The 26,005-nt window shown below is 46.3% G+C and overlaps 1 protein-coding gene across 13 annotated transcripts in view; it reads right to left on the bottom strand.

The window, feature by feature from the left end:
• Positions 1-26,005, bottom strand: part of ADGRB1 (adhesion G protein-coupled receptor B1) — a 288,288-nt gene that overhangs the window by 50,653 nt on the left and 211,630 nt on the right. For 7 of the 13 annotated variants that reach the window (XM_054514932.1, XM_036404287.2, XM_054514950.1 and 4 more), the window contains 5 exons: positions 16,687-16,790; positions 15,478-15,573; positions 9,215-9,317; positions 4,832-4,982; positions 116-185 (listed from right to left, as the gene is read on the bottom strand). In XM_054514932.1, the coding sequence (XP_054370907.1) occupies positions 116-185; positions 4,832-4,982; positions 9,215-9,317; positions 15,478-15,573; positions 16,687-16,790 (524 nt within the window). The remainder of the gene's footprint in view (positions 1-115; positions 186-4,831; positions 4,983-9,214; positions 9,318-15,477; positions 15,574-16,686; positions 16,791-26,005) is intronic. The other 6 variants (XM_054514944.1, XM_054514945.1, XM_054514954.1 and 3 more) reach the window with 2 other exon arrangements.

The raw sequence follows: 26,005 nt of genomic DNA, 5'->3' as shown, positions 1-26,005 counted from the left end.
GCAGAAATTGTCCTGCACATGGAAATTTAGCTCCCAGCCTGCCTCCTGAAGTGACTGGGTTTTGACAAAAAGGATGGAGAATAAAACAAGGAGAAAAAAGGAATCCTTTACTCACTAGTTCACGGTGCCGTATCCCTTGGCTTTAGTAAATCCCACAGAAATGGCAACCACCAAGGCAGGGAGCCCTATGGAAATGAAACAGGAGGAAATTGGTCATTTCATCACATGTGCAGCCCTTCTCCCACTCAATATTCCCCATTTTTCCCAGAGTTATTCCAGCACCATCCATTTCAGCCTGGCTCTGGGGCAGAGACTGAGCTCAGGACCCTCAGAACTAAAAGCAAGAACTTTAATTACCTCTGTTATTTAAATAAATACCATGAGCTGCTATCAGCTCCTGCCCTGCTGTGATCCCAACAGTTGTGGGGGGTCTTTTAGTAGATTCAGATGCATAAAATTGATTTAATTTATACTTAGGTTCTTCATGGTGTCTCTGAAGTTGGAATATTCAGCCACAACCCAACTCCAAGAACCCAAAGATTAAGAGCTTTGTTTGCACTCAGTGTAGGATGAACAACCCAGGTTCAAATCTGCCCCAAATGAGACAGTAAAGGAAACTAAAACAGAGTTTCCCTATCCCACACAGGTCCCCCAAGATCTGTAATGGAGCAGATTCCTCTGAACAACAATGAGAAAGGGCTTCAGGTCTCTTGCAGGATCTATGAAGGTTCAAAGTTCAGCTCTCCCCTTTCCCTAAAGAAATGTCTGGAGATCAGCTCATAACATCAGGTTCTTCAGCTCTGGAGGTCTCCATGTGGCTTTTTATAGCCCTCCTCTTTGTGGCAGGAGGAATTAAGCTGTCTCAACACTAAAGATGGGAAAATCCCATTAGGAATCAGCAGGATCAGTGGCCAGCTGGGATTAGTGCCCCTTGAGAAGGCCCTAATTCGTGAGCTGCAGAGGTCATGGCAGGTGACTGCAGGAGATCCAAGGAATGTCCAGGCACAGCTCCCAAACAACACTGCTCTGGGAAGGGGGTCCCTCAGCAACACAAATCATCCCAAGGCTGATTTATAGTGAGGCTCTGCAGCAGCTGGGAGCCACAGGGCCAAGCTGGCTGGAATATGGAGCATTTGAGGGTTATCCTGCAGGGAAGTTCTTCTCTTCCCATGTGAGATTCCCAAGCACAGGTCACATTTCATCAGCGCAAACCCAACATGCAGTGGGTTTAAAAAGCGTCTCTTTTAATATTAATTTCTGTTTCCCTTCCCTTCCCCCTTCTCCTCCTTCCCTTTCCCTCCTCCTTCCCTTTCCCCTTCCCTCCATTTTTCCTTTCCTTTCCTTTCCTTTCCTTTCCTTTCCTTTCCTTTCCTTTCCTTTCCTTTCCTTTCCTTTCCTTTCCTTTCCTTTCCTTTCCTTTCCTCTCCTCTCCTCTCCTCTCCTCTCCTCTCCTCTCCTCTCCTCTCCTCTCCTCTCCTCTCCTCTCCTCTCCTCTCCTCTCCTCTCCTCTCCTCTCCTCTCCTCTCCTCTCCTCTCCTCTCCTCTCCTCTCCTCTCCTCTCCTCTCCTCTCCTCTCCTCTCCTCTCCTCTCCTCTCCTCTCCTCTCCTCTCCTCTCTCCTCTCCTCTCCTCTCCTCTCCTCTTTTTCTCATTTTTTCCCCTCACTGACTCTCACTCAGCCTCCTTCACACCTCATCTGGATAAATCCTAGTTGCTGCATTCCCTAGGGTGCCATCCATACAGCATCCCATGGGAAGAAACCACATGGGAGGGCACATTTTCAGGAATACAGCTTGGTGCAAGAGACCCTGGGAAAGAGGAAATTTGGCAAAGACTCCGCCAAAAATAGCAACTTGTTCTTCACAAAGTGCTGCTCCGACGTGGTAATTATGCAGAAATCCAGAGTGGGGCTGTGAACTTGGCAGCTCCAGGGACTGGCTCATTCCAAGGCTGGGTGAAAGCCTCAGCTTGGGCTGGGAATGGGTCTGGACAAGGAGCAGCTGCTACAGGTGGCAGCTCTGTCGTGGTAGTTCAGCCAAAGAGAATCATAATGAGAGGCGCAGCCCTGGGAGAGCTGTCAGTGTTCTAAGGAAAGTTAGATGGGATTAGATTGAAAAAATCGCCACCAAAAAAATCAGATTTAATCTGTTTTTTTTTTATTATTATCAAGACATTTATTCCTAACTGGCCTGTTCCATATACCTGGTGTGGTACAGGCAGTACCAGCAAGGCTTTGGGGGCTTTCTGCACAAAGGGAATTTAACACTCACAATTCCAAGTAAGCCCATTCAAAACCTCTTTCAAAGAATTTTGTACTTCCAGGTCACAGGAGAATCAGGCCATGTGTTAATCATGTTCTACTAGAGAAGATGTTTGCTAATAATTCCCAAGAGCCATTCTTGTTATAAACAGCTGAAGACCCACTCAGAGGCTGAGCTATGGCAGCATTAAAAATCCAGCTGTGGAAACTATAACAGGGTCATAAAAATCCTGACAAAAAATATTTCTTCTTTATTAGGGCTAAATATGATGACTGAGCTGTTCCCAGGGAACAATTTATCTGTCTCTTGTAAACCCTAGAATATCCTGAATTGGAAGGATCCACAAGGATCATCAAGTCCAGCTCTTGACCCTGCACAGGATCACCCAAAGAGTCACATCATGAACTTGAGAGCATTGTCCAAGCACGGACAAAAATCATTAATAATAATTATTACTAATAATAATTTAAAAATTGAATTGCAAAGTTGCACATCCAAGATGAGACCAAAGAAATATAAAATAATCCTCCCTGCTGCTGAAATTCTCTGCAGCTTCAATGAGCTACAGCTGAGAGCAGCTGAGAACTTGGCAAAGACATCTCAAACGACGGCTTAGAGAAATGCAAATGTGCAAAGAGGGGAAAGGGGGGAGAACCAGCCCATGACAAAGTGAATTGTGCTAATTATTTCAGATTATGCTCTTTAAAACATATTTTCGGCTTCTTTCCTCTCACAAGTGCCATTAATCCCAGCTCTACAGCTGAAGTCTAGCAGGATGCTAAATATCCAAAATTCCCTTGCCGCCTTAATAGGCAAGAGTGTTCTTCATTTCTTGTCCTAACCTACTCCAAATGGTTATTATGCATCATTTATCAGCAGTGCATCCTAGCTCAGAGCTGACTACATCTTACTAGCAGTGCAAATTATGCTTCTACACATGTAGGGGGATTTTTTTTTTTTTTAATCTGCACAGACTACAAATGTGAATGCTGCTCATCCAAAATTCCCTTGGCTAACACGCCAATCTGTCCCAGCTTTTACAAATCAGGGGGAAAAAAAAATTCCTTTTTACTACCTAAAAAAAGCTATTAGTCTGTTACATTTGATATCCCTGATGTTGCTGGAGTCACCAAGGAGGTATAAACATATGCATGAGCACACCCAGGCTCCTGCAGCCTGTCCTCTGCAGGTACTGTGGTTCTGCTCCTGCTAACGTGCAAACCGTGGATTTTAATAACACAATTTATTCTCTATTGTAAGCAAAAGCTTAGGAGGGAAAACTTAAAGGGATGAAGGCGCTGCAACGAGGACGGCTCTTGATGTGCCAGAATAAATCACATCAGGGTGCTTGGTAAGCACCAGAAATCTCTTGCCTGGGGTGAATTGTGAGACTTCAGTAGTAAAATGAGGCATTAATAGAGCTCAGCCACACTCCTTTCTTTCCTTTGCCTGCTCACTTCTCAGCAACTTTTTGTGCCGCTGCTCCTTTCAAACACAGCCTTGTTATCATTTTGAAAGCCCAGGTTTATGGGTTTGTATTTGTTTTCTACTACAGAATGCATCATTTAAGGCTAATAAATTAAACATACGGCAGAGGCAGAGGGAGAAAAATTAGTTACAAGCATCTGCAGCAGTCTCGCAGTTTATTTGTCTCCGAAAGGCGCTGCTGCCATGGAGACAGGATTTCAGAGTTTGCTTCGCTCCAGGTTGCTCTGCAGAATCTTAGAACCATAAAATCACTGAGGTTGAAAAGACCTCGAGGATCATCGAGTCCAGCCAGGTCCACCACTACACCATGACCCTAAATGTCACTTCTTCATGGGTTTTTGAGCGCTTCCAGGGATGGTGATTCCACCACTTCCCTGGGCAGCCTGTTCCAATGCTTGGCCATCCTTTCAGTGATACAATTTCCCCTAATATGCCATCTAAATCTTCCCTGGTGCAACTAGAGCTGATTCCTCTTGCTCTATTACCTAGGAGCAGAGCCTGGCCTCTCTGGCTGCACCCTCCTCTCAGGGAGCTGTGGAGGGTGAGAAGGTCCCTTCTGATCCTCCTTTCTCCAGGCTGAGCCTCCACAGCTCCCTCAACCACTCCAGGTGCTCCAGAGCCTTCCCCAGCTCCACTGCCATCTCTGGACATTTTCCAGCACCTCAATGACTTTCTTGTAGAGAGGACACCAAAATTGGAGGTGTGGCCTCAGCAGTGCCCAGCACAGAGGGACAATCTCTGCCCTGGTCCTGCTGATCCAGCCAGGATTCCCATGGCTGGTATCACGTGCCAACAGAACACATCCAACACAAAGGGAGACAGAGAGAGAAAAGTAGAAAGCAAGAAACAGACCCAACCCCAGGAGAAACCACTCCTGGAGCACCCTCTGACACCTGAACTTGATTCCTCTATTTAGAGGTGTGCTGGGCAGGAGGCTCAAATTATGGATGTATATTTTTAACCATTTCAGCCCTTCTTGAAACCTCTGGAAGGGTTCCAAGCACCCTCTGCCAAGCCTCCTGAGGAGCACCAGCCCCTCCTGCAGCCTGGCCCTTCTCTGCTCCGCAGCCCCCGGATCCTCACCCCATCCGAGACACAAGAAGCGCTTGCGGATGATGCGGTTCCGTAACCGGCCCGTCACGGCCATGTAGGACTGCCAGGCCTCGGTCAACACCCAGCAGAAAGAGGAGAGGAAGAAGAAGTGCAAGAAAGCCGCCACCAGCGTGCAGATCACCTGCAGAGAGGAGGAAAGGAGGACACGTGAGAGGAGCGGCAGACGGAGAGAGCAGCAGGGAGCAGAGAGGAAGGAGTGGGGAGACGATTCCAAACCGGGCTCTGGAAGGAAAAGTCATGGAAGTACTGCCTTAGAGGGGGCAGGGTCCTCCAAAAGCTTTGACTCAGCAAAGATCAAAGCCTTAAATTTAAGTACTATGTGGAAATCATCTGCTCTTAAGCATAAGCTTTAGGATAAAGCCATGGTTAACACTTTAGAAGAATTGTGGAATTATAGAATTGTTTGAGTGGGGAGGGATCTTAAAGATCATTTCAGTCACAACCTCCCCAAAACAGGCAGGGACACTTTCCACTGGAAGTCTGAGCACACATCCCATCCTGGTGCTTTCTTGGCTTCAGCAGGATATATTTAATTTCCAAAACATCCAAACTACTGCTATGATCCTTACAAGGCAGGGGGGACGGAGTAGTTAGTAAACAGTGCACTAATCTCAGCTCAAAAGGTTTGTAAAGCACCACGTCTCTGGCAGCCCAGCCATGGAAATGAAATCTGAGGAAGGTAATTTGGATGGTGCCCCTACCAGAACAACAGGGCTGAGTGAAAGAGTTAAGCTGTGAGAGCTGGGTGAAACCACGGCTGCCAGGGGCTGGGAAAGGACTGCAAACATGAGGGCACAGTTGTCCAAGAGCACATAACTACAAGCAGACAGCAGACAAAAAAAAAAAGAAAAAAAAAAAAAGAAAAAAAAAAGAAACTCCCCCCTAGATTAGAAGGAATTTCATAATGGTGAGCTCTACTACTTGATGGGGAAATCTCACAGGGGAAATGCAGGCAGCTTAAGCCATTTAAAATTAAACTGGGGAAAGAACTGGCAAATGCATTATGAAGAACAATCCCAGAGTGCCAGGGAGATGGACTGGAAAGCTGACAAGCTCGTCTTTGTTTTAACTCAGCAAGGCCAAATCTTTCACTGGTGCAAATTGGTGCCGCTCTGTTTCACTCAGCCAGTTTTCCCCCCATCTGGGAGCTGAAAACTGTGAATCAATGTACTCGAGAAGAAAGTGATGGGAAGAAACTCCAGTGGCTCCTGAGGAGAAGGGAGAGCAAATAGATTTTAAAAGTGACTATGGATGGAAAAAAATATATGGCTTCAGGCATTTGGGGGAGGTTTATAATCAAGAATTTCTTTGCTTTGAGTTATATGGGGAAACATGGACTTGGTTTTACGGTCAATGAACCTTTCTCTTTTTCCTCTTTTTTCAACCACCAGCATCTTTCAAGCCAGAGCTCTCATGCACAGAGTGGCTTTTATCATGATTTTATCAGATTGCTCTCGATTCATCCACTGGCACCACCCGACGTTATCAGAGGCTGTGAACAAAAGCAAGACCGTGTGTTCTCTGAGATAGGAACTGTCTTTTTTTGTTCCAGATTTGCATTTGACACCAAATCCCTCCATATTCTGCTTAAAAGTGGATTTGGGATGTCAGTTCAGTACAAAAACCACAGCTCAATATGATAATGTCCAGTAATTTTCACATTTTACAAGAATTCTAAAAAAAGGTCATTCTTATCCATCAGCTTACAAACCCTTTAGGAAACAGCTACAAACAGAGGATGCTTTCTCGAATGGATTTCAAGAGATTGCTATTTTATAACCCTTTTTTTTTTTTGACTGATATGAGGTACAACACTGCTCACATTGCCTTTTTGATTTTGTTTCAAACCAACACAGCTCTTCCTTGTAAAGTGGAGAGAAAAGCATTGCTTTACAATTTTATACACTTTTACACAGAGATACATTTGGGTTTGTTTTTTTTTTTTCTCAAATGAGGAGCTTTGACAGAAAGGGAAGAAGAGAGGAGGGGAAGACAAGAGAAATATGCACATTTCAGATGGACCAGGATGAACTCATCGCCTCAAACGAACTTGGCCAACTGATAGGCAGGCAAATATTTGCTTCTGCAACCTCTGCTGCAGGTTTTCCCTTCCTTGTGGGGAAAACCAAACATCCCCATGAAGGGCTAAGCACAGGGATATGATGTCCCAAGATCCAGCAGAGCCTGTCAGTCTGTCAAGGCCATTAGTCCTTGTTTTCCTTTAAGAGGAGAAATCTGTTCCCTTCCAGCACAAGCCTTGGAGACACGGCCACTTCCTGCAGCATCCCTTCCCTTTGTATCCCTGGATTGCTGACTGTAGTTTTTTTTTTTTAGCCTTTTCCCAGGCCTTTCATCTTCAAAAAGCTTAGCAAATCCAGGCATGGAATCTCGCCTTTGAGGTTACACGGATGGAAATCCAGGGAGAATTTGACATTTCCAGGGACGCTGATACCGCAGAAACCTCCCGGAGAAGCCTCAATTATAAATCACCAACATTTTAAGGCGCTCTATTATCGATAATTGAATGTGAATAAAATCTTAATTTACACTCCTTCGTCTCTCCTCTGTATAGTTTTCTCTCTCTGTTGCCTGCCAGAGACTGTTTACTAGATGGCTGAGAGGAAATCCAAGAATAACCTTTCTATTTCTGGGGTTTCATGCATATGGATGTGCAAAGAGCTAATCTGCCTCCTGCCATCACTGCCGGGAGCTTCAAATCCCCACCAACAGCTCCCAACAGTGAACTCCCAGAGTCACGGGACAAAAAATCCACCAGGGAGAACCTGGGTTCATAACTGTGCTCTGGAGGAGGCGGGAGAGGAGGAACACATCCAGCTCCTGTCCTGAGGTGAAGAAGAACCACCAAAGAGGAGGTCCAGCAGTGGTTTGTCCTGTTGAGCATCCCTCAGTGCTTCATCCCACGGAAAGAAGCTCCCAGCACACGTTTGGTGTGGCAGAAAACACAACCAAGGAAAGCAGGAACTTGGGTCTTCCTCTCTCCACCGCCTGCCAACCATGGAAGATAACTCTGCTTTAGGAAGGGATTTTCTGAAGGGCACTTTGTGGCAGGAGCAGGGCTGGCTGCTTGTTTCCACACTTCTCTGCACACACAGGGCTCCAGCAGCTGGAATGCTTTTCCTAAAACAACCTAACCCAAAGGGCCTTCCATAGAATTAATCCCTGATTCACTAAATACTTCAGCTTCTCTGCAAGAATCATAAAATCATGGAATGTGTTGAGTTTTGGGAGGCACCTTAAAAACCATCTCATTCCAACCCCCTGCCATGGGCAGGAAGATTTTCTCTTTGCTCAAAGCTCTGTCCAACCTTGCTTTGAACACTTCCAGTGCTGGGGCACTCACAATTTCTCTAGGCAACCCGTTCCAGTGCCTCACCACCCTCACAGGGAAGATTTTATTCCTGATATGCTTCTAAAAGTGACACCACGCTCATGCTGCCAAAGCAGGGGCTCAAAAAACCCATCTGGTCACTGGTTCCTGTTAAGCAATAACTAATTTTTCACTTCTGATTGTGATTTTGGCAGCAGGAAGAGTGGAGGGGGCGTCCTGATTCACGTTTTTTGGCTCAACAGAGCTATGATGGTCAGAGCATTTGGGAAGAGGGAAAAATTTACAAGAGGAAAATTCTAATGGTGAGCTCTGATTTGTCATGCCAGACATCAACAGGGAACCTGAAAGTGTTTGAGCTGGAAAAAAATCATGGAGGCAACACACGCCTCTCCAGCTGGGTCTATGGGAAGAGAGCAACCAGTGCTCATGGCTTGGAAAACCACACTGGGTCTTGCCTGGGCTGCTGGAGTCACTCTGGATCTGCTCCGAGTCCCTCGAGGCCCTGCAGTGCTCACGGTGCATCTGGCAATCCTTCCCATCCCCAAAAAAAGGTTGGACAGTTTTGTGCCTGTGTTCATTAACATCTGCCAAGCACTTTCAGCTCAGAGTATAAAAACTGCCGGAGAAATAAATGTAAAGCTGAGAGGTTGTTTGTTTGGGGGTTTTTTTAAAGCCTTTTCTCAATCTGTCTTTGTAATTTTTTTGAAAATAAAATGGTTAAAGCCTTGCAAATCACCACGCTTCTTCACCGTGCCATGTGCCAGCTACTCTAGGCAGATATTCAAAAATATCACATTGGTTTTAATCAAAGCCCTGAGGATGCTGACAAATTATCAAAGAGAGAGCGAGAGAGAAAATTGAAATCTGCCATTTAGCCGTGTCTTTGACATGTCGCTAATTAACAGATGGAGGAAAAAATGAGGAAGCGCTGCCTGAATGGATCATTTCAGTGCTAAATCAGGGGGAAAGCAAACAAATAAACAAAGCCCCAGTGGATCCCTTACCTTATTCCGGGTCTGGGTCTGTCCGATGAGGATGAGGGCGTTGGAGGAGATGATGGAGAGGCAGAAGTTGATGAGGATGACAGAGCGCTCCGAGCGGATGTACCTGCAGCAAGAGAAGAGGGGAGGGAGACCCACCCTGTCACAGCCTGCCCGGGGTGACCTCTGGAAAGCAGCAATCCAGGCCAGGCTCTACAGAATTGCCAATTTCCTGAAGATTTTATGTGCTGGACAGACAAGAACGAGGGGGGAAGGGAAGGGGAGAAGATGTCTCCATCATCCCCATCAATGCTGGAGGTTAGGAGCCAACAAACGAGGGGCCAGCCTAGTCTGAGCCCCTCCTAAAAACAGTAGAGTGCTGCAAATCTTCTTCAGCTCTGCCTACTTGAAACAGGGGCTTGAAAAGGAGCTTGAAAGAAAGCAAACAGGCAACACACGGAAAAGATTCCCAACCAAGAGCCACAGGCATGCTGGCGATGGAAGCAGATTACAAACACATGCACCTTGACAACAAAGTGTGTGTGTGATTCAGCATTCCACTTCCTTCAGCCTAACAACCCCTCCTGGGGTGAGAAGCATTGAAAAGCATTTCTGGCTTTTATTTTTTTTTTTTAATTTTTTTTTCTATTTTTTTTTTTTACCACTTCTCCAAACTAGGCCAAATACGTAACTGCAGCTGTGGGTTTGGGACATCAGGGACAGCAGTTTGGGAGCTGTTGCTGCCTTCAGCACCTTGCAGGAGGCAGCTATTTGTCATTTCTGATTTGCAGCACAGCACCAGGCTCGCTGCCGAGGTAAGTGCACCACAATTAATTCAAACCACTGGCCAGGGAGGGAAATTTCTTTGAAGGCACTTTTATGTACCCGATAAAACGAAAAGGGAACTGCAAAGGTGCAAGTCCTCAAGGATTGACTCAAGATCTGACCACACCAATGTTCACACACGTGAATTATCTCAAAGATGCTGCAAGTGCCCTGCCTGAATGCCAGATGAGTGAAGAGGAGATGCTGATGCTTATATAAATTAGAAACAGATGTATTAATCAACCAGCTCATCCCTGGAGGCTAATGCAGGATTATTTCCTATATTCCAGCACATCAACTATTTATGTTGGGAATTTAATTTCATTAATTAATTTTAGCCAGAGTGAGTTGGTCGTGCCTTGGCTGCAGAGTTTTGAGTTTCTGATGAGGAGGGCAGGATGGGTTTACTGCACACGTGTGTTCTGCCAAGGGTAAACCTGTGCTTTAGACCTAATGAAGGCTGTAAGTTTTGATTTTTCAACTTCCCCTTGAGCTGTATCTTCAGTGTATGGTAAAGGTATGCTTTCCTGGATGAAAAAGAAAAAAAAGCAAAGGTAGCATGAACTCCTACTTAATCTGTTGGAAATCTGGTTTATAGGAAGTTCTCCCTGAAACACTCCCAGCCCCAGAACAGGCTGGAAAATGTAGGATCCCTCCTCAGCAAGAAACTGGGTTGACAGGCTGCAAAATGAACTTCTGGTTCCTTCCACAGCCAAGCTGAGCCCAAATTTTGTGATCTCTCTGGGCTCCATACAGCGCTGGGCACCACCTGAACCCTGCTCCATTTGTGACTGGAGACCTCAATCTTTTCATGCTTCGACTGTGTGAAGTAAAACCTCAAATCTCCAGTCAGGAGCTTCTACGGGGCAGAAACAGAGATTTGGACTCTGTCCTGGTGGGAGGGAGATGTGATAAATCTGTGTAGCAACACTATGACCCCACTGCTATTAACACGAACTTCTGAAGTCTCCACTGGTCAGAAAAAGGTAAGAAATGAGTTGACCATTAATCTGCATTTTAATGTAAGGGGAGATAATCCAGCTGTCTAAAGACCTCTTCCCCCTTAAGCCCCCTTAAACCAACTCTCCTTTTTCCCTGCTTCCCTTCACACCCTGAGAATTTATCTTGTTCTCCATATCCCTGAACCTCCAAATAACAAGATGTGGGTTGGCAATGAAAAGAATCAGAATAATTTAGGTTGGGGAAAAAAAAAACAACCTCTCAAGTTCCCAGTCCAATCCTATGCCCAAAAAAAGGACTGATTTCAAAGTCAGATCAGGTTTCTCAGGGTCTCATCTGACTGAGATTTGAAAATCACCAGGAACAGGAATGCTACCACCTCTCTTGGCTGACTTATTACAGCACTAAACTGCTTAACTTAACTGCTCTCCTGGTGAAGGATTATTTTGCTTTATATCCAGCTGGGTCTTTTCCTGCTGCAGCTGGTGCCTCTAGACCTTTCCCTGCCTACCTCTGAAAGTTGTTTGGCTTCTCCATGACTGCTTTTTAACAGCCTCCTCTTCTCCAGGTTTGTTCCCTTTTCCTCCTCTGGCATTCTCCAGCTCCCTCAGCATCCACTGGACTTGCTGGGATGTGCTGGTATCTCTGCTATTGGGGGGATCCAACACTGGGCAGCTTCTCCAGGTGTGGCCTCAGGAGTGTCCAGGTTGTTAAAGAAGACATTAAACAATGCTGACCACTCTACCAACCCTGACCAGCTGTTGATTAGCCTCAAACCTTTCCCCACTACCCTCAAATCCTGCAGGAATATCATCCAGATATAAATCCACCAATCCAGTGCATAATTCCATGATCATGGATACAAAAATGCATTTGGAGACTGTGTAAATGGCCTTGGTAATGTCAAAATCCACACCAGCTGCTTCTCCCCACTGTCCATGTAAGCAGTCATCCCATCCCAAAAGGAAAACAGGGCAGCCAGGCACAACCTGTCCTCCACAAACCCTCACTGTCTATTCCCAATCTCTTCCCTGTCCATCATTTTGCCTGGAAATAACCTTTAGAGCTACTTGCTCTTTCATCATCCCAGGAGCTGTGTAGGCTGACTGGTCAGTTGTTCTCTGGATCCTCCTCCTTGCCCTTTCTAAAGGTGGGGGTAACATTTGCCTTCAGGAAGCCCCCCAGGTGACAGAGAGTGGCTCCACAGTCACACCAAACATCTCCCTCAATGCATCCCATGGATTTGCAAACACCCAGATACCTTAAACAGTCCTTGTCTCTCTTTCCCTTGGCAGTGGGGAGCATTTTCACCTCTGGATTCTGCCTCTGTGGAGGAATTTGGGTGTCTGGGAGCAAGCCTCGCCAGCAGAACATGCCAAAAAGGCACTGGGCACCTTCACCTCAAACTCCTTATCCACTTAGGCTATTTTTCCCACTCAACACCATTTCCTGGGAAAACCTTTGATGCTGACATACCTCCAGAACCCATTCCTAAAGCCTTTCACATCCCTGACCACTTTCAAACTCAGCTGAGCTCTGACCATTCTAATTCAATCCCGCATTCCTGGGCAATTCTTCCAGAGTCCTCCTTGGTAGCCTGACCTGGATTCCAAACATCTCCTTGTTAAGTTTCTGCTCAGTCAGAATGTTAAGAAGACCTCCTGCCATGCTTGCTTTTTTTTCCTTCCATTTCCTCTTCTCCAGCACAGGATGCTCCACAAAAAGCAATCAGCATTCCCCTCCAGACCCTCTGGTCAAAGAAATCAGGAATTTGTATCAGAGGGGGAAAAAAACCATAGAACTTGATGGGTTTTGCCCAAAACCACATCTGCAGCAAAGACCGAGCTACTCCAGGGTGTTGCCTTGCTACACCTCTACTGATACATGGATTCTGTCTATTTATCAAAATATGCTATACTCAGCCACAAAACTGGGGGAAACTCACTGCTAACTTAGGGAACTTCTGCTCCAGCGTGTGTCCTACAATCACAGAATATCCTGAGTAGGAAGGGACCTACAAGGATCAGCAAACCCAACTCCTGGCCCTGCACAGGACACACCAACAATCCCACCCTGTGCCTGAGAGTGTGTCCAAACACTCCTGGAGCTCTGGCATATTTGGTGCTGTGACAATTCCCAGGGGAGCCTGTTTCAGTGCTAAACCACCCTCTGAATTAAGAAATATTTCCTGATACCCAATCCAACCCTCCTGACACAGCTCCAGCCATTCCCTCAGGTCCTGTCACTGGTCACTAGTGAGGATCCCCACATGGTGTGAGAAGCCCTGCACCAGCTGAGACAGATGGAAAAGGTGGGAAAAGCCCACAGTCTGTTTCTCTGCCCCATTAGACTCCTCTCCTCTCCACAAACACTGAGTCACCGCTGCTTTCTCACCGTGTGTACACACATCCCTCTCCACACAGCCACTTACTCATCCCTGCCACCTCCCACCAGGGCCAGGAGTGCCTCAGCATCCCCAGCACAGGCAGAGCTCCTGGGTTTAAAGCAAGCCTTAACAGCCCCTCGAGAACTCATTGACAGCCACTCAATCAATCCTCGGGAGTGAGAAAATCCGGGGCTGTTCTCTTGCAGTGATGCAGCACTCACCCAGCTGCTGCCAGGGACAGAGCTCTGCCCTGCCCCACATGCTGATGGGCTGGTGGATGAGCTGCTCAATAGCAGGGATCGATCCCATGCTATGGAAAGGTCACTGACTCCAGAGGCTGTAGAGCTGCAATGAGTTCAGGGATGGAAAACACATCGGGGCACTCCTGAAATGCCAGTGTGTCAAGGAGCTGCTTGAAAAGAGGTGTCATTTCACCTGCTCTGACCCCTGAGTGGTTGGGTTTTCCCCCCAGTTTTTCATTTCTACACCAGTTTTCAATTGTTTTTCTCAATTCCCCCTCTTTTCCCGCACGGGTGGAGGAGCATGTGGCCCACACACAGATTGTGCCTCCAGCTGTGACCCAGGACAGGCAGTGCAGAGACAGAACAGGGTCACTCCACTTCTGTGGCCCACTGTGTCACTGACCCCTCTGTCGAGCCTGCTAATAAGACCAGAGATGCACCATCTGCAGCAGGGATTTTTTGCAGCCATCTGTCTGCTGGGAACTGGAGTGAGGCCACCAACAGGCCACCAACAGCCCTCGAACAGAAACAACTTCCAGTTTCCAACGGGGCCGTGCCAAGTTGGCCGTGTCTGAAGTGATCACTTGCCTCAGAAAAGCTCGTGCCATTCATGCCAGTGGCTGAGTAGGTGCCACCAAGGAGCAGCCTTTATTTGGGGGTTTTGAATGGGGAGTGAAGGGGAAATTAATTTCCTCCCTGATATGTAGCTGGGATCACCTCCCTGTTACTCTCGCCCCTCTTTTCTTCGCCGTGTTCCTCTCCCTCTTTCTCTCCCTTCCTTCTTTTCTGGTTCCCATTTACACAAACAAACCCTTGCTGGGCAAAATTCTGGGAAAGCTTCCAGATTGTCAGCCTGAGCGAGCTTATTCATCAGAAGTGTTTCATACTCAAGCTGGGTCTATGGATGCATGCTCCAAATGCCTTTGTCCAGAGTTCTGAATGGGAAATTTTCCGGCCAAAGCTCCACAAAACAGCTGAGCTCTGGTGAGTGCTCTCCACACAAGATCAGGCAGCCAGGACATGAGGAGTTTCTCTCCAGCACGGTGGAAAAGAACCACTTTGATGCTGCTCCTGTGTTTTGGAGACAATAATACTGCTGATTCCATTTCTAAGCACTCCTCCAGCTGCTGTCTATCAGAATATACAACATTTAGGGCAAAACAAAGTGGGAGCCAGGAGATAATGTTGAATACAAAGTTCCTGAGGCCATTAATAGGAAAGCACATTCACGTCCAGCAGCTATGCCTAAAATAAAAAGGACACACAGAGCGCTCAGGGCTCAGCCACGGGAATGCTGTGAAGTTTGGAAAACATGAAAACATGATCTACAGAGAAGAAATGGAACAAACTCAGCGCACCAAAGAGAAATTCTAGAGATCATTCATTCATGCTTTACAAATATTTACACAGAGAGACTCAGGATAGAGAGCCCTTCAATCAAGATATAGCTGGTCTCAGGATCACTTGGAAATGCATGTCCATCCTTGGCTAGCTCAGAAATACCCATTCAAGCCTCCCTTAAACGTGTCCTCCCATTCCTGCTGATCGTTTTGGCCATAGGCATAAGGCAAAGAGTGGAATGAGAAATTAAACAGAACATATTTGAAACAGGTCAGGCAATTTACTGTCCTCAATAACAGTAAATATTGGAAGGGTAGGGAGGGGAGCACAGTCCTGGAAAAAAATACATCAAGTTATTCCAAATGGCTCTGGCATGCTCCAAACGGATTTAGCCTCATGTCTGAGCTTGGGCTTCAGATCCTGACCCTGTTTCTGATAGGAAAGAGAGGGTGAGGCTCGAACGCTTGCTCTTTAATCTTCTATCCTAACTTTCCACTTGATCCTGACACCAGTGACCCCAGTAAGTCACCTACCGGCGCTGCTCAGTGCCGCCCAGCCTGAGGAAAAGCAGGAGAGGACAAGGACTTGAGCACATCCAATGATACCCCAGGCACGGAAAAACCTGAGTTCTAGATAAATGTTATCATGATCAGTCTTCAGCTGCCAAAATTAACCAGCCACTATGTACTGTCACAGTATCAACAAAAAAAAAAAAAAAAAAAGCATTTTTGCTCAGTTTTTACTCTCTTGTTTTCTTCCTCTATCAAAGTGCAGAAAAAAGTTAGTTCAATCTCTAAATGGAATTTACCCTTTCCTTCCTGCTGAGAAGAAGCACTGCACAAAATAAGAGCCTCACACTGATCCCTTCTCCCAAAAGGATCACCCAACTGTACTCCCTGCAGCCACTCCATTTGGATTTCACAGATATTCACCTGGTTCTGATTTGTCTTTGCTTGGCCTCGAGCCATGTGTTTGCCATGGATTTAGGAGAGACATGGATCTCAGAGGATAAACTCAGACCTTGTTCAAGGCAATACAGGGAGAAAATCCCTTGCACAACTCGGGTCCTCCAGCTTAGAGTCACCAGAATGTATCTAACAGGGGCATGGGCCAATTGCTCATTAAAGCTTTGCTTCAAAATCCCTTCAGCCTCCATAAATGACACAATTTTAGGTTCCACCCGACCTGTGTACAGGAGCTGTCAGCAATGGGATGTACTGAGGGATCCCATATGCACCTGAAGCTGAAGGCAAAAAGTAGCTAAAAGGTTGAGGAGTTATTTAGATGATTTAAGGTTTAACATCCTTAGGCTCCTTAAAAGTCCTGCCAGATCTTCAGGCCAGATGTTTTCATGGCAGGTCACAGAGGTTTGGATGCTCCCACAGAATTCCCTTGCAGCAGCATCTGCCTGCCAAGAGGCCGTGTGTGTCCACCTCGCCTCTGACAAGGTTTCCTGGGGTACACAAAGGCATCGAAACCAGCACGAGGCTTTTTGGAAATGGAACAATGTCCCTACATGAGGGCATGGCACTAATTTCACTCTGCTAATTTCTCTGGCACTGAAAGGAGAGAATAATGCCAGCTAAGCCACCAGGATGACTTTCTGCAGGGCCCACTCATTCCCAAACAGTTCCTCCTCAAGCACCAGGCACCCAAAACCACAGAGCAAACATTCCAGGATCCGTGTAGGTCAAAAGACAATTACTTTCCCCAAAAAGAAGAGAAGAGAATGAAAGCCATACCTCCAAACAGAGACATAAATGATAATCAACAGCAAAAGTGTCAGCGAGGATACTCCACAGCCTACAATTAACGTGACAGAAGGGACCAGCACCTTTTCCATGTTCTGAAAGAGAGAAAGTGAGACATTAAAAAGTAAGTTCAGCCAGTTCTACCACAAAAATTCTATGTCAAGAACTTTCCTGTTTGTTGGTGTGTCCACTCAGCTGACCTTCACATCACAAACAGGGAAGGAGACCAGGATCTGTTTCTCCTTGACCCAGCCTTTTTTTTTTTTTTTTGGACCTGATTCTGCTCTCACAAACCAGTGTCAAGCCTGAGCAACAATTCTGATATGCATGGAAGGCAGGCATGTGAAAGGTGTTATGAGAGGAGGATCAGGCTCTTCATATCCAGTGTGAAAGTGGGAAGATAATTAATGAAGCAATAACAGAACAATTACAAATGAGCTCTTCTGGGACAGTGGTGATGAAGGGTGGAGGATGAAAAGAAGGTGAAAATTTTCCACCAACCACAAACATTTATCTGGAAAAGGATGAAATGAAGCAAGGGAAGAAAAAGCAAGATGTGTATCCTCTCCAGGGATCCACCATCCATCAATTCACTGCTCTTACACCACTGCACAAGGCATTTTTTCATAGAAGGGGATCACACAGGCTGGAAAACCTGGTGTGGAATGGCTCTTTTTTCTGACCGAATACAAAAGAACATCAGCTCTTGCAATATAAAGAGCAAACACACGCTCTAACCTCTCTAATGGAGCTCTCTGCATCCTGTGACTGTAACTACCCAACATCTGCCACACTGATATCACTGAACTCGCCCTGTCCTCAGCTCGGAGCCAGGAGCTCAATCCCACTTGGCTTTCTCTGCTGCAGGCATTTTTTTTTCCCCCCCTGGCACGTTTCTTATTTCCACATCAGTGATCTCTGCTGGCAGGAAGGCAGAGAGAGGCAAGGGCCCCACGCAGAACAGACACTCAAGAACCCTCTGTTTGGGGTCACACCGTTTGCAGAGGACAGGGAGCCCAGTCGAGGTTTGTCATTAGGTTGGCACAGCACCAGCACCTCGCACTTCACTCATGGAGATGGGATGGCTTCTGACACAGCAAGGGCTTAGCACAGGAGATAAAATAAAAAAAGAAAAGTAAATTATGCATGAATTTGGGAATGAAACAGGCAGTCCTCTAAGGACTTGACTACACCGTTTTTTTGGCAGGCATGAGGCTGAACCTCCAGTCAGAGGGGTGCCATGGAGCTGAGGCTACAGCAGCTCTGTTCCAGGCTACTGAGCCTTCAGGCTCAGTACATCAGGCAGGGCTCAGTGCTGGGTTTAAACGGAGCCTGGCCAGCTCAGCACATGGCCAAACCAAACCTGTGTCCACTTCCTCAAGGCCCACAGCGCCTACAGGGTTACTCCACAAAAAGAGATGAACAACCCTGATACACAGAAGTCAGAGCTGAATTGTCCCTGAATTTTTGAGGCTTGGGAAAACCCTCCTTATTTGCCTATTTTGAACATGGACACGTCTCACAGCTGAGGGGAATTAATGAGGAACAAAACTTTCACCACGCCACTGCAAGGAAGCCCTCAGCAGCTGTCTGGAAGGATGGAACAAGAACTTCCAAAATTTAGTGACACACTGTAGAAGACTAAAAATAAGGGGATTAATGTGAATGTCTCAAACATGAATGATCATGGAGCCAACCAAGAATTGCTGGTAATAACACACTGTGAGGAAGAACAAGGTATGGCTAGAAAAGGGGCCATGCACAGGTAGGGCAGCACTTTTCTGGGAGGAAAATCCTTGCTCTGGCACCTGGAGATTAGCACAACTCAGCACAGTGCAGGCACAGGAATAAGGTTGAGAATTGGGCATGGACTACAGGATGGATCAAGACCACCCAAGATCCCTGAAGGCTCCAACCCACTTCCAGAAAGGTCTAGAAGAACAGACAACTGATTTGCATGGAAATAGAGAGACTTATCTCCAAAGCAGAGAAAACTGATCTATATAAAGGTATTCCCTGGGCTCATGGGCACCCCAAGGACCCTGGACACCCCATCAGCTGGATCAATACTGGAGCCAGCACTGGTGATTTCTCTTTTTCCCTTTCCTTGTTTCTCTTTTGTTTCTCTCTCTCCCTCTTTAATCCATCTCCTTTTTCCCTTTCACTCCACCCCTTTATCCAAAACCCACTGCTGTGTGCTGGCACTAGATCAGGGAGTAATGTAACAATTTCCATCTGCAATTCACTTACAAAACTTGGGATCCCTCTGACTTCTGCCATTCATTTTGATCAAAAATTTGGGGTGCTTCCTTCCCCTTAAGGGTGGGATGTCTCACACTGTCAATGCCTTGAGTACCCAGATGGCACCAAAAGGAGAATGGGTGGTCTGAGGGGTCTTCACTGCGTGCAGACCAGCTACAGACAAGAAACCTGAGCTCCACCAATTCCTTCTGCATCTCCCTCAGCTGTGAGGTTCCCAAGAAAGAGATGTTTCAGACCCTCTGTGGATTCTTTCCCTAAGCCTTTACAGACACTTGGATCACTGTGATTTTTTACATCTGACTATGCTCCCACCCTGAGAATTTACTCCTGCCAAATCTTCACGCAAGGTTAGAAGCATGTTTTTGGGAACGAGGTAAACATAAATTTCAATGAAAATATCAACGCTTTGATTTTGTCTTCCATCAAACCAAATTGAATTTGGACATCATCCAGGCAGAGTGAGTGCTGATATCGCATATTTTGCTCCTTATAAATTGAAATGTGGAAAGGACTCTGATTTAGTCAGGTAGGGTCTGGCAGAGATGGGTACAATGCCCTGTAGGAAGTCACAGCTTTGTTTGTCCCTCCTGCAGAATCCTGGTGGGCAACAGCCCTGTCCCAGGGCAGAGGTGCAAGGCTGTGATAAAAGCACTGCGGAACACAAGACACTCAGCCATGGATGGCTCCTTGCTCGCTCCCTTCAAGCTCTTTCCCAAGCCTTTCCCTCTCCCTGCTCCCCCCTCACGGCAATCTGAGTTCACATCGCACAAACGGTGGCCTGGGATGAGCATCGATTGTGACATTTGATTTAAGTAGGTCTCATTTCACTGACTTTTCATGGGTAACTGGATAAAAGTGGGGGAGGAGCTCCATTAAAGCAAAGAAAGCTCGACATGTAACTCATTCCTAAACCATCAAGGGAATGGAGTTTGGTTTTTGAGAGATGAGCAGGCCGCATCCCTAAATCCCAACACTGCAACCCCAGCCGCCCTCCCTTCCACATCCTCCCTGAGATCCCTCCACCTCAAAAGACCTCAAGTTCTCTCACTGCCTTCCCCATCCACTGTCCCACATCATCCATAACCCTCTCCTAGATCCTGAAGCTAATTAAGGATCTTCCACATGTAATGGATCATTCCTAGCTCAGATGTTTGCTCCTACACAAGGCATTACACAAACGATGACTGGTGAAGCTTAAGCCAGGCTTTAGGGTAATAACTGATCTCCATCTGCAGCCCATCCCACAGGAAATACTCTGATCTGTACCTCCTTCTTTGTCCTACAAAATATCACAAGCCCCATGTCTAGAAGAAAGGCTTTTGCTGACGAGATGCCATGAAGCTCATCCATTCACTCCACAGGAAAGGAAGGATTGATCCAGCCCTGATAGGATTTTTGTTAGCATCAGGAAGGAGGATAACCACAAAAATCACTGGCTGCAGGAAGAAGAGGAGCTTGCTTCTTTGGGAATATTCAAATAATTAAGGTCGGAAAAGACCTTTAAGATCAGCAAGTCCAACCATCAACCCAACACCACCACCACATTCACCACTAATCCATGTCCTCCCTCAGGTGCCACATCCACATTTTTTGATCACTTCCAGGGATGGTAACTCTGCTATTTCCTTGTTTCAATTCTTTACCACTTTTTCCATGAAGAAATTTTTCCTAATATCCAATCTAAACCTCCCCTGGTGCAACTTGAGGCCATTTACTGTTATGTTAAGCAAGTCCTAAAGACTTAGACCCCAATATCTTAGGATTCTGCTTTCTTCCTTCATTATTAAGGTTTCTTTGTCCTCCCCACCTTCTTTATCTTTATTCTTTTTTTGTTCAGCAAAAAAATCATAATTTGTTTGGTTTTTTTCTGACTAATTAAACCCCCTGACAGAAGGTGGTCAGATGCTGCAGGATCGGAGCCTTGCAAGGGAAATTTCCTTAAAGAAGGAAAAATGGAAAAATCAAGGTTAGTTTAAAAAATAAAGATGCTATCAACAGAAAAATGTGAAAGTAAGAGAAGGAACAGTCCTATGGGATTTTCGCAGCTTCAGAGCTGAGGAAAAAAAACCACCCAGTTGTTTGCAGAAGACAGGCCAGGAACAGGATCCCTACCTGCCTGGACTGGAGAGGAACTGCTGAGAGGGGCCATCCAAAAACCCCCTGAAACACAGAAAAAGCTGTTCCTGTTTGGAGCTGGAAACGAAACTTTTCCCTGGGCCAGCTGGGAACAGAGCAGGTCGTTCTGAGTCGCAAGGGCTGCGATTCTGTCACCAGGCATGCCAGGGGAGGAGGGAGGCAATCAATGACATCAGCCAGGATGGAAATAACGAGCGCTGCTGCCTGGGGCCACTCATGGCTGTCCTGCCACCTCATCGCTCGGCCTGGCAGGACAGAAGGACACTCCTCCTTCCCTTTACAATTTCACCTTGCTTCCTTCTTTTTCCTCCTCTTCCTTTCTCCCTAATTTTTTCTCTCCTTTGTCTTCTCTGTCTCCTTTCCTTTGGCTATTTCCCACGGCATATTCTGCCTTTTCTTCTTGCTCTTAATGCATTTTTCCAGCTCTCCTCCTTTCAAATTCTCTGCATTTCTCCCCTTTCCTTCTCTGGCTTTCTGCAGAACGCTGTGAAAAGCAGCTCCATTTGAGTTGTGCTTTTTCCATTACCCTGCTCTGGCTCCAGGGTCAAACAGGCTCCAATTAGAACAAAGTATTTCTTAATGCTGTGCAGTTTGCCCCAGACCTTACAACCAAGCTGTTCTTTCTGCTTTTTCCATCTTTTATTCCAAGAAAGGCTTGACAAAGTATAGGCACAACATCACACCAATAAAATAACTGAAAAATTAAACCATTTATTCTGCTCTGAAATTAAACACAGGCACACGAGTTTGGAATTTGGGGGGGGGGTTGGGATTTGTTTGGTTTTAGAAACGTGTTTGCTATTCATAATAGTTGCCTTGAGCCTGACTTCCCGCACATTTGAAATTAAAGATTCATGAAGTCAGAGAATTGCAGGAGCTCTGGTTGCAAGGGACATCTCCAGCTTTACAACCCAATTTGCTGCTTGGAGCAAGACCAGCACTAACATCAGGTGAGGCTGGTGATGGCTTTGTCTGGATTTGGGAATTCTCCAAGATGGAGAGCTCCCATCTCGCAGGTGCCCATTCCAGAGCCACAACTCTCTATGGGTGACGGGGCTTTTTCTGAGGTGGCATAAGGGGAGGTTTAGATTGGCCATCAGGAAACACTTTTTTCACTGACAAGCATTGGAATAGGCTGCTCAGGGACGTGGTGGAACCTGCATCCCAGGAAGTGTTAAGGAAATATCTGAATATTGCACTTAGAGATGTGGTTTAGCTGTGAACGTGGCATTACCAGGTTAACACTTGGACTGTCTTGGAGATTTTTTCTAACCTAAATTATTCCACGTGCCTCCCGAGCTACAGTTTGTCTTTTCCCCCTTGTTAAACCACCAGACACAAGCCAGAGGAATTTGGTTTTATAATTTCTGTAACTGTCCCACAGGCTGTGACCAGAGCGCCCTTTACATCTTTGCAAGACTGAGCAAGTCCCTCTCTGTCCCCTCACAGGTCACAGGCTCAAAGCAAACAGGCTCATTCCACTCTCCTGACACAGACCTGGACCAGCTGGGTGGGATTTATCCCAAGAATTGCACAGGAATGGTTTTGCTGTGCCACTGGCCCAAAGGCTTTTTATGACTCCTGTGAATTTTTTTTTAAGCCACGCTGTATTGATTTCACTGCTGGTTGGACAGCTCTTGTCAAAGCAGGGAGAGAGGTGTCAAAATTGCTGGAATATAATGCTTTTAGCAGGGCTTACAGAAGCAAACAGCTTCCAGAACAAAAGGTGTGTGTCAGTGCTGGAGAAAACAACTCAGGAGGGTTGAATGACCAAGAGGTGAATGTGCTCTTGTCAGCTGCCAAAAAAACACTGACTTTTTTAATGCCCAATTTGGTCAGATTCAGGATTTCTCATCCAGGCCCAGGCCCTGTGGATATCACATCTATACTTTGTTGGGATGGGAAATTTCCAGCCCCATGTACCCTGGGCCTGCTCAAGGGAAGGCTCAGTTTTTCTCTCCCTGGACCAGCAATTTCCTGCAGTGACTGCAAGACAGGGAGAGAGGGAGAGCAGGACACAAGCTCTCATTCGTGGTGGATGTCAGGATTGGGCCAGGGGCGAGAGGAGATTTTTTGGTGGGTCAGCCTTGTCAGAGGTCTACAGGGTTCACTCAACCCAAAGCAGACGAGCAGTGAGAAAGGACCAAGAAATTCCTTTTTTTCCACAGAATCACAGAATAGTTTGGGTTGGAAGGCACCTTTGAAATCATCTAATTCCAACCCCCTGCATGGACAGGGACACTTTCCACTACCTCAGGTTGTTCCAAGCCCCATCCAGTCTGGCCTTGAACACTTCCAGGGATGGGGCAGCCACAGAATTCCTGTACAGCATGTGCCAGGGTTTCATCACCCTTACAGGAAAATGTTTCTTTCCAATATTTAATATAATTCCACCCTCTTTCAGTTTAAGCAATTCCCCCTCATCCTCTCATTCCATGGCAGCAATGGCAGTGCCCAACAACCCAAAATACAGTCCCACGCTGGCTACTAAAATTAACCCTATCCTGAATTAAACCTGTAAAAAAGTCTTTCTCCACCTTTCTACTAACACTTCACATATTGAAAAATCAAAACAAGGTCTCCCCAGAGCCTTCTCTTCTCCATCATTTAACCTTTGAGAAGGGCTTTGAGGTCCCTGCATGAAGGTCACTTAGAGGCATCATTAATAAATCATCTTTTCACACCTTCTTTCTGGCAGATGTGACACCTTCCCAGCTCAGCCCCTGCCATTGTGAGCCAGGTCCAGAGGATTTCCACCTTGTTTTGCTTCTCCCCTATCAAAACCACAGACTTCCCATGTCAAAGATAATAGTCACCCATTATCAGGAACACATTTGTGGAGCTCAGGGCTCCTTTTATGTTATTTGGCCAGTCTAAGAGGCAATTCTGTGTAATTACAGCACACAAAAATCACCCGGAGAGATGTCTTAACACGCTACTATTTATTAACAATCACTAACTCTTCAGTGGATATTGAGTCCTCTCACAAGATGCAACGTGACAATTTGCTTTTAGTAAACAGCTTTGAAGAAGTTTTCAGGGCAGAGGAGGGGGTCACTCAGCCTCTCCTTAATGGGAATTGTCAGGATAATTTCCTCCAGGCTGGCAGGGGATTACAGGAGTTAACAGTGGGCATTATGTACCTGCCAGTCAGCAATGCTCACTGCCAGGCTGGAACTCCCAGGCTGCTCCCCCAGAGCCTCAATGTCCAGTCCTGATGTCAAGGATGGAAGGATCAGGTCCATATTAATGCTGAAGAGCTCTCTCCTCCCGCCCAGACAGCTGCTCCCAAATGCTTTCACCACCATTCTTTAAAACAAAGTTTTATTTGCTTTATTTGTCCCTTTCCGACTGCACCTCGCTCAGCCAAGCTACTGAAATCCTGGTTTTATGGAGCTCTGGTGAAGATCCTTGAGTCACCCTGCATCCCTCTGCCAGCTGTGGCTTGGGAAGCAGAGTGAGGAGCTGGGGACCCCAAGGCGGAGAGCCGGGTCGACTCCCAGCTCACCCACAGGTCAGCTGTGGACTCACAGCTCCATCACTTAAGCCAATCTTTTCAAAGGCCTCTCAGCTGATCTGAGTTAGGTGGCAAACACTGGCTTTATCTTCTCGGGGGCCTATTTTGATCCCCCTGGACGTGGAAGGGAATAATACTGCCCCTCCATCTCTCTTCCAAAGCTTAATTCAGCTTAGATCCCTGCTGTGTGCAAATGCCTGGGGGGGGTTCCTAGGGCTGTGTCACAGCAGTCAAGCACCAGCACTTTATTCTCTGCTGTGCAAGACCTTTGGGAAGGATGGAGGAGAGACAGGAGAGAGCTTTTGGCTAAACTGTTTGTGAGCTGGTCAGATGGCATGTCTGGATTTTAAAACTTTTCCATGCACATGGAAAAATCGGTCTGTTCCAGCCTTTCCCTTTAAAGCATAGAGAAGTGAAAATAAAACCATTTTCCACAATTAAGCTGGCAATAATCAAAATGGCCAATTCCTCCATGGGCAGCAGCTTTTTGCTTCTGAGAAAACAGGGGCAGAAGTGAACTTTAATCGTGTTGTGCAGCAGCACTGACACAGGCACTGCGGGAAACAGCAAACCTCAATCTCCCCGTGTCAGTCCTGGAAAATCAAATGCTCCCGGATCCACTCCACTGCCCTGAGATGAAGTGGTACAATGCAGGTATTCATACAAATATTCAAAGCAGAGGGGATTTGTCCACACTGCTCAATGTAACATTAATTCTTTAAAACTCCTTGAAATGAGGTTGTGCTGAGGTGAGGGTCGGCTGCTTCTCCCAGGCAGATAATGGTAAGACAAGGGGAAATGCTCTCAAAATGCACCAGGAGAGGTTCAGTTTGGATATTAGGAAAAACGTCTCTGTTGAAAGGGTGGTTAAGCATTGGGACAGGTACCCAGGGAAGTGCTGAAGTAACCGTCCCTGGAAATGTTAAAAAAAAACAGGAGTAGATGTGGCACTCTGAGATATGTTTAGGGGGCGTGGTGGGATTCAGTTGAAGGTTGGACTTGATGATGTTGGAGATCTTTTCTAACCTGAACACTTCTATGATTCAATGTCCTGAACACTGCTGGTTGCCACAAGCTAAGACACATCCAAGGAGCATTATAAAAATTAAAAATTAGGGACAATTACAGGAGCTGTTAGAGCTGCTCCTGTTCTCCATGCCTCTGCCATGGAACTTACAATTATTATCATTATCACAATAATCATTGTTACTACTACCACTATTACCATTACTGGCATTATTTTACCATAGGGACATATGCTCTGTAACTACTTTAAAAATGAGTCTTCTTTCCTGCACCCTCCTGCTTAGAATTGCCCTTTCCTTGTGCTACATAGAGAACAACCAATTCAAATTCCGTAACTAACTTGGAAGCTTGTTGCCCTTATCCCTTGCA

The sequence above is a fragment of the Molothrus ater genome, chromosome 1 (genome assembly GCF_012460135.2).
Source record: "Molothrus ater isolate BHLD 08-10-18 breed brown headed cowbird chromosome 1, BPBGC_Mater_1.1, whole genome shotgun sequence".
In the NCBI taxonomy this organism is placed as follows: Eukaryota; Metazoa; Chordata; class Aves; order Passeriformes; family Icteridae; genus Molothrus; species Molothrus ater.
Note: the sequence above shows the minus strand (reverse complement) of the source record. Positions and strands in the feature narration are given on the sequence as shown.